The 13215-nt window shown below is 39.4% G+C and overlaps 1 protein-coding gene across 1 annotated transcript; it reads right to left on the reverse strand.

Moving 5' to 3' along the window:
• Window positions 1-2866: 2866 nt before the first annotated feature.
• On the reverse strand, window positions 2867-9630 carry LOC107740718 (R3H domain-containing protein 1-like). The gene is made up of 7 exons (XM_016553227.1): window positions 9592-9630; window positions 8047-8150; window positions 5422-5525; window positions 5034-5175; window positions 4867-4961; window positions 4591-4662; window positions 2867-3419 (listed from the first exon to the last, which is right to left on the reverse strand). Exons 2-7 carry the CDS (start codon window positions 8108-8110, stop codon window positions 3417-3419), a joined length of 480 nt encoding a protein of 159 aa, XP_016408713.1. The 5' UTR covers window positions 8111-8150; window positions 9592-9630; the 3' UTR covers window positions 2867-3416.
• Between the last annotated feature and the right edge of the window lie 3585 nt (window positions 9631-13215).

Here is a 13215-nt window from a genome sequence, read left to right on the forward strand (position 1 = left end):
TTGGAGATCACTATTGGTCGTCCCCTCATTAGTGCACTTATATAAAGGTATAGGGGTGATTTCAGACAGCAATCGAGAAATACGTGTGGAGTAAGAACATAAGAGCAGAAGTGTTTAAACACACGAGCACAGTTCACCTTCTTTAACTTGATGTTGTTCTGCTGTTTTGTGTTCATCTGCTGCTCTCATTTGCTGGTTTTACGTTGACTAGCACTCTCATGCAATCAGATACAACAATCATTTCTCAAATATCTATACTGATAAATTCAACATTCACTGGATGCTTTCAGCTGATTTACTATTGAACTGTCAGCAACTGAACTGCAGCGTCAAACTATTTCAAATATAGTGAATTAAGCTACAAACTCGATCATAAAGCACAATGTTTCCATCTAACATGTGTTTAGAGCTGCAGCTCGTCACATTAATGGAGTGTTTCACTAGTTAGCAGTAAACCGGTTACCTGTGTCGGATGTTATCTTTGGAATGGAAATATGGGTATTTTATTTGTAAACATCATACTTTTTTTTAATCTTATTTCAGTTAATGTCATAAAACTAGCGAGCTGAGTCAGTAGCAGTGCTAACAGTGTCGTGTAAACATGACTGAAGACGCGGAAAGAGAAACAGACGAACCGATTCAATTGAGTGAGTCATTTACGCTGGAACCGCTCCGATTGATTCAAACTCGGGACTTCGATCATTCAGTTCAAGCGATTCACTAGCAAAAACCAGATCCAAAGAGTGATTCATTTTCGAATTTCGACATCGCTTGTAATGATTTTAAAAAGCACTAGTGATGGGTGAAACCGAGCTTTTCGAAACTCTGAACCAGTTAAACCATTGCGTCGCAAAATGATTCACTGTTTCGAAGCGCTCCAATCGGACAGCGAATCGCGAATCATTTGATTCAGATCGGGACTTCGGATCGCGATGCAGTTTTGGCTGCTGTAGGGTGAACAGAACGTTATATAGTTTCCATATACTAATCTGAATCAACTCTGAATGAAGAAAAGAGAGATTTCGAGCCAGATTTTTGTTTATGTGAAATGTAGCAGGAAACACAAATCAATGAAGTTATATTTCCCTATATTCTCTTTTGAGTAGTCCAATTTTAAAGTACTGTAACAATTAACTATTATTCATTTATTTGGTTACTTTTTTTTTTTTCTTAGAACATGTTATCAAGTTCTCAGTTAAAGCACAGAGGTATTTGAGCCTCTCCTGAATAACTGACCTCTGGACATTACATCCGCAGTAATTCATAATTCATATTCACTCATCTTTTCTTAAATAAGTACAGTTGCATAAACCTCTATAATGGTAAACGAGAGAAGACAGCAAATGATTTCTGGCTTCTCATTTGCTCTGATAGCAAAAGAAAAAAATCCACAATGGTGTTTCCAAGACTTTACCAAAGAGGAAAAATATTGAGAAATTAGTTACATTGATTAGAATAGAGAAAGCTGGCAAATTTCCCATCGGTCCCTCCATTGTTGCAGTAGAAACACCCTTGCAGTGTTTCTTAACTAATTCTGTCTAACTAAGTAATGTAAGACTAAGTATATTAGATGTTCCACGGATATCAGTAACTAAAACCACTAAAAATGTAATTACTTTGAAAATAAAGTACACGTTTACTGAAATAAAATCTAAAAATACTAATTTTGTCAGCTAGTTGCCACGGCAACGTTTCTAATTCTCATTTAAGTGGGAGCACTAAAAAAAAAAACAAATTAAATAAACTAAAAAAATAAATAATTAAAAACTATATAGACACGAAAACTAATAAACATGACCAAAAAAAACAAATTATAAAATGTAATTAAAATATTATAAGCAACTATAATAGTATATAAATAATACTGAAACAACACTTAAATGAACAAAAAATATTTAAATAATGAAAATATGAAACGCTTTGCTATATTTACAATGTAAATGTGATGGAAACCATCAGTCTGTGAAAAGGCTCGTATTTTATAGCAGTTTTATGTTGTTTTAATATGATGAGATCGATCTCGGAGTGAAGATGCTTGTGTCTGTCGCAGTGAAGCCTGTTTAACATGAAGAAACGGCCTTCTGCTGTAACGTCAATGTTTTAGATTAAAATACTGCGTTCCTGCACACACTTACAGTGCTATAACCGTATAGGACTGGACGGCCCACCGTGAAGAAACTGATAAAAACATCAATTACTGCTGAATAAACAGAAGCTCGACGCCGAGAGAGCGAGCCTTTATGAGCAGAGCTCGTCCTCGGCTGAGCTCTCCAGATGTTGATTTAATTACACGTTAATAATCTCGCCGGCACAGAGCCAATCCACACCGTTACCGGACCTCCATATGAAGATAAAGACATCCATCACGGACTCCAGCAGCTCCCCGCGGCTCAATAAGAGCACCAGCAGGTGGGGGATCGGTCTTCTGCCAAATTACTTTGACGTTATTGGAGGAGGAAAAAACAGAGAAGAATCTAGATGAACTGTGGGGCGTTTGGACGGATGAGGTGAACCGCAGGTTAATGCAGCAGACAAATGAGCCAATAAAAGCAGAATTGAGATGAATGACACAACCATCGGCTGAGATCGGAGGAAGCCAACGACGCATTATGAAGCAGACGCCTCGAACCATCGGCTGAAACATAAAGCGTGATGGATGACAGAGGCATGTATAAAACCGACTGATTCATGGCAAAGGACGTCAGCGTTTGATAAAGTAGATCATTTGGTGTAAACATTTATTGGTTCACAAACTGAAATAAAAATGGACTTGCACCAGTAAACACTGAACAGCCTTTCAGACTTCCACACATATTTCTAAAAGAAAAAATAGATTCATATTGTATAAATGTGCAAACCGTTGTTCTTTTTATTGTTTTTCTCTTTTTTTATTTTCCCCAGTACGAATCTAACATTAAAAGACCCCAACAAAACAAGAATTGGCATGACGTGTGTGAAAACGTCAAACACAAGCGTTCAACTTATTAAAAACGTGACCGTGGATCTACTGAGGTGCAGTGTGATGTCTTAAATTAAAAACAGAAATTAGCACAAATGCTGTCGCTCTTACCGCACAATTCACAGAGGAAACAGAACCAACTGAATTATGCAGCTACTTTATAAATTATTTACAAAAAAGCAGGTTGTGTTTGTCATGAGACGGCGAAGTGCGTTTGTCTTTGTTCGTCCGACTGAAGGCACACGCGACACACGGAGCGCCGGCGGCTGACGAAGAAAGACTGAATACACACGTGAAACCAAATGGAAAAAGTGTTTGAACACCAGATTATTCAAACACAAAACAAAGAAGAACACAGTTCCGGCTGTATTTTGGGATGTTCCAGTCATCTGTCCAGTGAGAGAGCGTTACACAGCTGCGTTCAGTCTGCCGTGTGAACCGGGCCGCTCGCCGTGGGTCACTGCAGGAGACACACGACACTCAGAACTAACCCTGGAGAAACAGCAGGTGCAGCCCAACATTCACGGATCATACGGCCACCACTGATCCATAACCATCCGTTTAAGCTGCAGTGTTGTACTTTTGTTGCATCATCAGTTTTGTGCAACAACAAAATCAGCTTTATAATGGCCGTATTGACCACACTATCATACAATATAGTGATATGTCACAATCTAAATTTAAAGCTAATAAAAAAAAATTTGTTTAATTTACATAAATACTTACTAAAATAAAATTGGGAAAAAACTCAATTGGGAAATTAAGTCAAAATAAATAAATCGGTAACACAATAAGGTAACGCTAGTTAACTACTTGAACTGAGCATGAACTATACTTCTACAGCATTTATTAATCTTAGTTAATTTCAAAAGTTGTGCTTGTTAACATTAGTTAATGCACTGTGAATTAACATGAACTAACAATGAACGACTGTATTTTCATTCACTAACATTAACAAAGATTAATAAATACTGTAATAAATATATGTGACCCTGGAGCACAAAACCAGTCATAAGGGTCAATTTTGTGAAATTGAGATTTATACATCATCTGAAGGCTGAATAAATAAGCTTTCCATTGATGTATGGTTTGTTAGGATAGGATAATATTTGAAAATCTGGAATCTGAGGGTGCAAAAAAATCTTAATATTGAGAAAATCATCTTTAAAGTTGTTCAAATGAAGTTCTTAGCAATGCATATTACTAATCAAAAATTACGTTTTAATGTAGGAAATGTACAAAATATCTTCATGGAACATGATCTTTACTTAATATCCTAATGATTTTTGGCATAAAAGAAAAATCGATAATTTTGACCCATACAATGTATTGTTGGCTATTGCTACAAATATACCCCAGCGACTTAACACTGCTTTTGTGCTGCAGGGACACATATTGTTCATTCATGTTAGTTAATACATTAACTAATGGAATGTTATTGTAAAGTGTTACCAATAAATCTGTAAAACAAGATTTATCTTGTAGATGTATTCAATAATCCTATAACAGTATTTTCCCCACAAAACATGCTAAAAATCAACCAACAAACTGGACAGGGTTGGAGCTGAGCTCTGCAGGAGAAGTGGATCTGGAGGACCGCGGTGGCCCGTATCGTAACCTGCTTCACTTACACTGAGATCTGTAGACAGCGCTTTCCTCGGCGGCTTGCTGCCTCGACCCGCGGGCCGGATCCCCACCGGAGCCTAAACAGAGCACGAACACACATTAACTCAACTATCGCTTCTCCTCACACTTTATCTGTATCTCTATATTTAGTGCTGAGGGCCAGTCTGAATGTTTTATTCAAACTCTTGCACATTTGATGCCGGCTGAAGTGGCTAATAATGGCATTAAATGCTTCTGAATTGGCATGTTAATGTGATCTGGATTGTGATTGGTGGGCTCACCTGACTGGAGATTATGGGCGGGGCTTGAAGTAACGGGGGCCGAATCTGAGGGCTGTACTGGAGCGTCTGTCCCAGCAGAGGGCAGCGCACGTCACCTGACACAACAACACACCTGATGACCCTCAAGACGTCTCCTAATAAACACCAGACAGGACCAGAGGACTCACCTTGTCCTGAAACCAAGGATCTGGAGAAGTGAGGCATGATGGGAACAGTGTTGAGGCTGGGACGGATGCTCTTTACGTTACTGAGGTGTGTTGGTGTGGGAGACTGGGCCGGTGAGGACGAGCTTCCCAGCTGAGGACTGCTCTGTGAACAAACCGTTCAACATCTCGATGAAGCTTCAGTGCAACCGAGATCAGGATGAGTTTGTTTCTTCATCAGGTTTGGAGAAATGTAGATTCCTTTAACATTAAACGAGCATACGGAGGCGCATTAGTGATTTTATTGTTGTCAGATCTGCACATGGATTCTGAGTCTGAGGAAGTGAAACGCTCATAATTACGGTAATTATGTTACGTACTCTAAATGCTCTGATAGGTAAAATACATTTACTTTGATCTGTTTCCACTGCAGCGGGGAATGAGACTGAGGCTGCTGGGACGCAGGTAACGTCAGGTGCATCATCATCATTCCAGCTGCTGCTGGGGGCGGAGCTCCTACACACACACACACACACACACACCACACGCGCACACACACGCACACACACTCACCACGCACACACACACCACACGCGCACAGAAACCAACACATCCACTCACACACACATGTGCACACACACAATTACACACACACACACACAAACACAATTACACGCGCACACAATTACACACACACACACATCACACACACACACACAATTACACACACACACACACACAATTACACAATGCCTGCAACATCAGAATCATAAAAACACAAACTGAGCCGTTACTTCTGGTCTTTTATTCTGGCACCTTCACTTTGTAAGCACCATAACAGTGAACATTATGAAAATTATGAAGCCACGGTCAAAGCAGGGTTATTTTAGTTTAACTTGGAAGTATTAAAATAACCGAGACTAAATGAACCAAAACCAATAAATTAAAAAATATACACACATTAATACAAAACTAATAAAAATTACACACAACAAAACAAAGTGAAAACAGAAAAAAATGAAAGAAAATATTAAAAAGACATTGATAGTCGATCAATGCTATGTGTGTATAGATAGAGATATAATGAGGAACGAGTGATGATTTAACTGATGAAACGGTTGAACTGAAACAGAAGAGTGATATCCAGACGTCTCGTGGTGTCGGCGCTGAAGAGCCGCTCTTTCTCTCGCCGCCTAATCCTCCGATCAAATTAAACCACAAGACACTTGAGAAGGGGAACAGAATCTAGTTTGAGTATTTGAGAAGAGCGCTTCTAGCCTCCTCTTTTAATTGGTTATGAAAGACGAGCGATCAGAGAGAAGCCATTCACATTAATGGAGGACACATCCACGGCAAATGAGAATTACAGGAGCCGTGAAGGCCTTCTTCAAGAGAAGAACAAAGCAAAACAGGAATTACTTTTTAATTACCAATTTAAAAACCGTTAAAAAATTTTTCGTTACTTGAAATAAATGTTAACTGGAATTTAAAAAAATGTTTATGTTTAAAATTATATTTCAGCTAGTCTCATTTAAATTTTGTTTGACTTGATGCACTAAAACTAACACCGAAATAAAAATTTATCAAAACAATAGACATATAAAACTAAACGTAAAAACACGTAAAAACGTCGAAAATTTTAATAAAAACTATAATAGTATCTGCTTATAAGCACTAACTTGAGAAATATACTTTTTAAAATTAATTATATTGTTAATGTAAAAATAGAATAGTTTTGGTGGTTGTGTTCTTGATGGAGATCAGTGTAACTTTGCCTCCTCATTTCTGATCATGAAGAGAATAAACCGGCCGATGCAGTATTTGTTTGACCTCAATGACTGAGCGCAGTGATTTACTGTAACGATATTTCCCATCATGCATCTGTCAGAAGAGCAGAACGCTGGGAACCTCACCGTGTGAATGTAGTGCAGAAGCAGAGAGGAAGCGGCGTATGGGCCGTACCTGAGCACTGTTGGGTGGGAATCTGTTGCGAGACGCAGGGTGCCGTGGTGCGGTGGAGCGGCATCTGCTCCGCTCCTGAAGGAGGCAGGAACCCCACGGAGGAGCTGAGGAGACCAACACATGGGCTTCAACACGTCAGCTACACAGATCATCAGTATTCACCGCGCTGCAGCGGCTCTGGCGCTTTAATAAGGACATGAGCTCAAGGAGCCCTTCACCCATCTGTGAGCCGCTTCATATGAAGCATGTGCTGCGGCGAGATCGCTCCCTCACGGGACCCGCCGCGTTATATTAACACCAGCTGCATTTCTGGCCTTATAAATCATCCTGAGCGTGGCCTACTAAAGTCAAGATCACCGAGAGACGACGCAGAACTAACCTGTTTAACCCGTACGGATAGAGCCGTTCTACACCAGACTGAAACCATTCTCATGTTGAGCTTGTAGCAGATTAAATCAGTCTATTCTATATTCTAAAGAAATATATGAGCATTCGTCAGCAGACACGTGTCAAATCATTATGAATTCACCTGGTTTTTACAACAGTTTCACACTCAATCAGCTTCAGTATTCCACCGGCGGATCGTCACAATATTGTGTGCTTTACATCCTAATTATGACACTTTCCAGATCTGTTTTGGAAATCGGTACACACAAATGTTTTATATTTAACTCCCCAGTCCTGAATGTCACTGTAACGCCCTCTGCTTCTTTTGAGACTGACATTTATGCATTTGACAGATGCTTTATTCCAAAGTGACTTTCATTGCATTTAAAGTGCAAACTTGATCAGTTCATGCATTCCATAGGAATCGAACCCGTGACCGTGGCGTTGCTAGTGCAATGCTACAAGAATAAGGGACAACTGGCTTTCTTCATATGAAATATGGTGTTTTATTAATCAAATTTTTTTTATACCAGACGTATGTAGTAGGGCTGCACAATTTGAGAAAAAAATCAAATTGGAATTTTTCCGATAAAAATTGGGATTTAAAATGCGATAATTCCAGGTTTGCTGCGCTTGTTCATAGGGCTGCACAATTTGGCCAAACTTTTGTGATTATTATGGGCCGTACCTGAGCACTGCTGGGTGGGAATCTGTTGTAAGCCGCAGGGTGCCGTGGTGCGGTGGAGCGGCATCTGCTCCGCTCCTGAAGGAGGCAGGAACCCCACGGAGGAGCTGAGGAGACCAACACATGGGCTTCAACACGTCAGCTACACAGATCATCAGTATTCACCGCGCTGCAGCGGCTCTGGCGCTTTAATAAGGACATGAGCTCAAGGAGCCCTTCACCCATCTGTGAGCCGCTTCATATGAAGCATGTGCTGCGGCGAGATCGCTCCCTCACGGGACCCGCCGCGTTATATTAACACCAGCTGCATTTCTGGCCTTATAAATCATCCTGAGCGTGGCCTACTAAAGTCAAGATCACCGAGAGACGACGCAGAACTAACCTGTTTAACCCGTACGGATAGAGCCGTTCTACACCAGACTGAAACCATTCTCATGTTGAGCTTGTAGCAGATTAAATCAGTCTATTCTATATTCTAAAGAAATATATGAGCATTCGTCAGCAGACACGTGTCAAATCATTATGAATTCACCTGGTTTTTACAACAGTTTCACACTCAATCAGCTTCAGTATTCCACCGGCGGATCGTCACAATATTGTGTGCTTTACATCCTAATTATGACACTTTCCAGATCTGTTTTGGAAATCGGTACACACAAATGTTTTATATTTAACTCCCCAGTCCTGAATGTCACTGTAACGCCCTCTGCTTCTTTTGAGACTGACATTTATGCATTTGACAGATGCTTTATTCCAAAGTGACTTTCATTGCATTTAAAGTGCAAACTTGATCAGTTCATGCATTCCATAGGAATCGAACCCGTGACCGTGGCGTTGCTAGTGCATGCTACAAGAATAAGGGACAACTGGCTTTCTTCATATGAAATATGGTGTTTTATTAATCAAATTTTTTTTATACCAGACGTATGTAGTAGGGCTGCACAATTTGAGAAAAAAATCAAATTGGAATTTTTCCGATAAAAATTGGGATTTAAAATGCGATAATTCCAGGTTTGCTGCGCTTGTTCATAGGGCTGCACAATTTGGCCAAACTTTTGTGATTATTTATCAATACGGCTATAAAATAATACTAATAATTATTACTACTACTATTAAAAAATACTAAATAAAAACAAAAAGATATTTTACTATTGTAATATTTGACCGTAAATTAAAAACTACAAGCATTTAAGAAGAGAGTGAAGAGTACTACAGGTTGGCTCACGTTTCATTCCCAAATGCACATTAAAGTGACTCCGACACAGACACAGAGGTGGAGATTGAGAGGATTTGCTTTGAGCTGCTCACGTGCAAATCAACACAGTACCGCGCTTCACTCTGAAACACAGCTCTCTTCATTTATTTTGTTCATTTATAATTAAAGCCTTTGAAATTTGATAATCGCACTAAGCCATATTGCAATTTTGTTTTTTGATTAATCGCGCAGCCCTATCTGTAGTTTCTAGAAGATCTGGATGAATCCTAATACTTCTGCAACTCAAATAAATGGTCCAGTTTGCCGGTGTAAGTGAATGGGTGCATGCGCACCTGCCGGCGCTCTGCTGGTTGGGAGGAATGATGCTGTAGTATGAAAATAATATCCAGATTCTGAATGCATTAAGAGGGTTATTAAAATATTTAGATCACAAGTATCTGTAGATCAGATCTGGACTAACATGATCAACAAATCACTGCGGAGCAGCTGGACCTGATGCACGTTTGCAGATTCATGTCGTCAATTACAGCTAATGAACCCTTACCAGCGGAACGCTTTAAATCACAGCGGCGTTAAAACTGCCTCTCATAATCCGAACGCACGCGCTCCCTGAATGACAGTAGCTTACGTAATGGCCGCGATGTCACGTCTGTGAAAGCTCAGCGTAAGAACAGGCATGGCCCATTATGAGCGGGGTAATTTGCATTGGTGTCAAGGTTATGGAGGGAGCGCGTAACCCCACGCTGCTATCAAACGCGCTCTCCGCGGAGGAGCTGCCCTGTGGGAGTTTTCAATCTCTGCTGGCTTTTGGCCAAAGGGACGGCAATCAATTTAGCCCAGATGAGCGCAGAAGTGGGACAAAGGAAACGGACGGCCCGCGGCGAGGAGACGGTGAACGCGTGCTATTTTTAGCTCTTTTCTCTCACCTCCACTGAGGAGCAAAGCATGATGGGAATGTCAAATTAAACACTCCAGCTGAGCGAGCAGGAGAAAATGCTTTTCACTGGAGTCAGGAACATCTGAAGGGTTTCATTTTTGGGGCAAATATCATAATTCCATCTCTACACACAGCATGCAGACATTATTCCAACAAGTTCTTTTACGATGCAAATGAAATACACGTTATTCACATCTGTGTATTTTTATTAGAAATGAGCTCTCATTACATTAAACCCAACAGAAATCAGATCTCATCTGAAGTGTGTAAATCTGTAACTTTTAATATCAGACTGTTTTGAGACTGAAGCTGTTTTACACGGATTCATTTGATATGAATGATGTGATCTTGTGATTTTTTTCAAGATCCAGTTATAGAAAATCAAATGAGACGAGCAGCTTTTATTTACCATATTATACAAACACAGACATTACCACATGATTATTTAATATATAAAACATTTTTAGATTACATTTTTTAAATGTTTTTAGAAGTCTCTTATGTTTACCAATATTTATTTGATCAAAAATACAGTAAAAACAATAATATTCAAAAATATTATTAAATTTTTTTGGAAACTGTGATACTCTACCATTCAAAAGTTTGGGGGGTCAGTAAGATTTAAAAAGAACAAAAAAACGATACTTTTATTCATCAAGGACGTATTAAACTGATCAAAAGCAACAGTAAAGACATTTATAATGTTACAGAAGATTTCTATTTCAAATAAATTCTGTTCTTTTGAACTTTCTAATTATCTGTGAATCCTGAAAAATAAAATGCATCACGGTTTCCACAAAAATATTGTGCAGCACAACTGTGTTCAACATTGATAATAATCAGAAATGTTTCTAATAATCAGCATATTAGAATGATTTCTGAAGATCATGTGACACTGAAGACTGGAGTAATGATGCTGAAAATACAGCTGCGCATCACAGAAATACATTACAGTTTAACAGATATTCACATAGAAAACAGCTGTTTTACATTCTAATAATATTTCACTGTTTTTACTGTATTTTTGATCAAATAAAAGCAGCCTTGATGAACAGAAGAGACTTCTTTAAAAACATTAAAACAAGTACTAAAGACATACCGCAATCTGTCAGTAACTGACCCAAAAAAGAGAAATGTTCAACATATTATTCAAACGGCACAGACACTGAAGGCTTAATGTCGTGTGACTCACAGACGGACTGAAACGCAGCGTGATCCTGCAGACGAGTGTTCGAGGAGGAGTGAGGGGCTGGAAAAGAGACCGGTTCACTGTGAGAATCGTAGGGCGTCTCAGACAGTGCCTCGGCCCCGCATCCAGCCGCTCCGACAGCATCGGTCCCGTTCCCATCAGCACCTCACGCTCGCAGATATTCACTGCTTCATGAAAAGCTTCTTCAATTCAATGCAGTCAAACATCTGTCACCGCACGCAGGTTGCAGAAGAGAACAATACGGCCAAAACAAAACGTGTATTGTGTGTGTTGTAAAGGGCCAAACGCCTGCATCGCTGTAATTAGCTCTGAGCTGCGATCTCCTGCCCCTTTGGCTTGTTTAGTTGGGGACGCTTGACTGATTACACAGACACTATTGAAGAGAGCTGAACTGGATGAAGACATCACTGAATCATCAATCAACTGACTTTGGCTGATAAACTTACTGTTTTCTATTGTCCTCTTGCATTATCAGCACACGTTTTTCCTGTTTGACACTGTAAAGCTGCTTTGACACAGTCTGTATTGTATAAAGCGCTGTATAAATAAAAGTGACTTGACTTCGTGAGCCAGTAGAATCCATCAGTTCTAGATTCCCAAACATTCATGTTGCAAATCTTGCAATAATCCAGTGAGATTGTGGTATGAACCAGGAGAAGGTCAGATCTCAGCATCATCGAGTTTGTCTCAGACAGAAACTACTGAGACTAAAGCCCAAATACACAGAAGAACTGTGGAAACTTCTTTTTTTATTTCAATGAAATGAATGTACTATATTTTAGTTTGATTCAATATTTTTCATTTTTATGGTTTTTATGGTTCTAAATTATATTTATGTAATAGTTATGATCCATTTATTACCCTTTAATCACTTTTTGAGCAGAGACCTGAAAATTACATTTCCAACTTAAACTGGTAAATCTTGAATGCTTGAAGACACTTGGAAGATTATTGCTGAAGTGAAAAAAGTTTTTTTTTTTTTTAATTAAGTTTAAGTTTATTATTATGAAAAATGCACAAAAATTCTGTTTTTAAAATTTATATGAATTATTTTCCAAAACATGTTTTACTCTAAAATTGCAAGAAAATCAAAGCCATAAATCTAAACAAAGTTGTGTTCCGAATTTGAGGACGATATCTTAAAATGAGCTTTTGGTGAGATTTCATTTGGCCGCAGTACCAAACGTTTCCACTAGATGAAATTAATTTCTAATGCACTCATTTTCGACTGCAAACAGCACAAGTGTGACTAATTTTTTCAGTACCATTTAACCTTTTCGAATCATGTCCATGTTTTGTGTGTGTTCACAAAGCAAGTGCAAAAACCTTTACAAAGGATTGTACCATTCAAATGAAGTAAAAAATAATTTTTAAAACCAAAACAAAACGAAAAAATTCAGTCAAAAATGACTGAACAACACCAGAGGGTTAAAAGGACTGTAATATTTAGTGTGTTGGCTGCTGTTTAGCATATTGTTTCCGCTCTGGTGTGTGGTGTTCTCGCTCTGGTGTGTGGCATTCTCGCTCTGGTGTGTGGTGTTACCGCTCTGGTGTGTGGCGTTCTCGCTCTGGTGTGTGGCGTTTCCGCTCTGGTGTGTGGTGTTCTCGCTCTGGTGTGTGGTGTTTCCGCTCTGGTGTGTGGTGTTTCCGCTCTGGTGTGTGGTGTTTCCGCTCGGGTGTGTGGTGTTCTCGCTCTGGTGTGTGGTGTTTCCGCTCTGGTGTGTGGTGTTTCCGCTCTGGTGTGTGGTGTTTCCGCTCGGGTGTGTGGTGTTCTCGCTCTGGTGTGTGGTGTTTTCTCTCTGGTGTGTG

Source organism: Sinocyclocheilus rhinocerous, unplaced genomic scaffold (genome assembly GCF_001515625.1).
Source record: "Sinocyclocheilus rhinocerous isolate Xijiao unplaced genomic scaffold, SAMN03320098_v1.1 scaffold3693, whole genome shotgun sequence".
NCBI lineage: Eukaryota > Metazoa > Chordata > Actinopteri > Cypriniformes > Cyprinidae > Sinocyclocheilus > Sinocyclocheilus rhinocerous.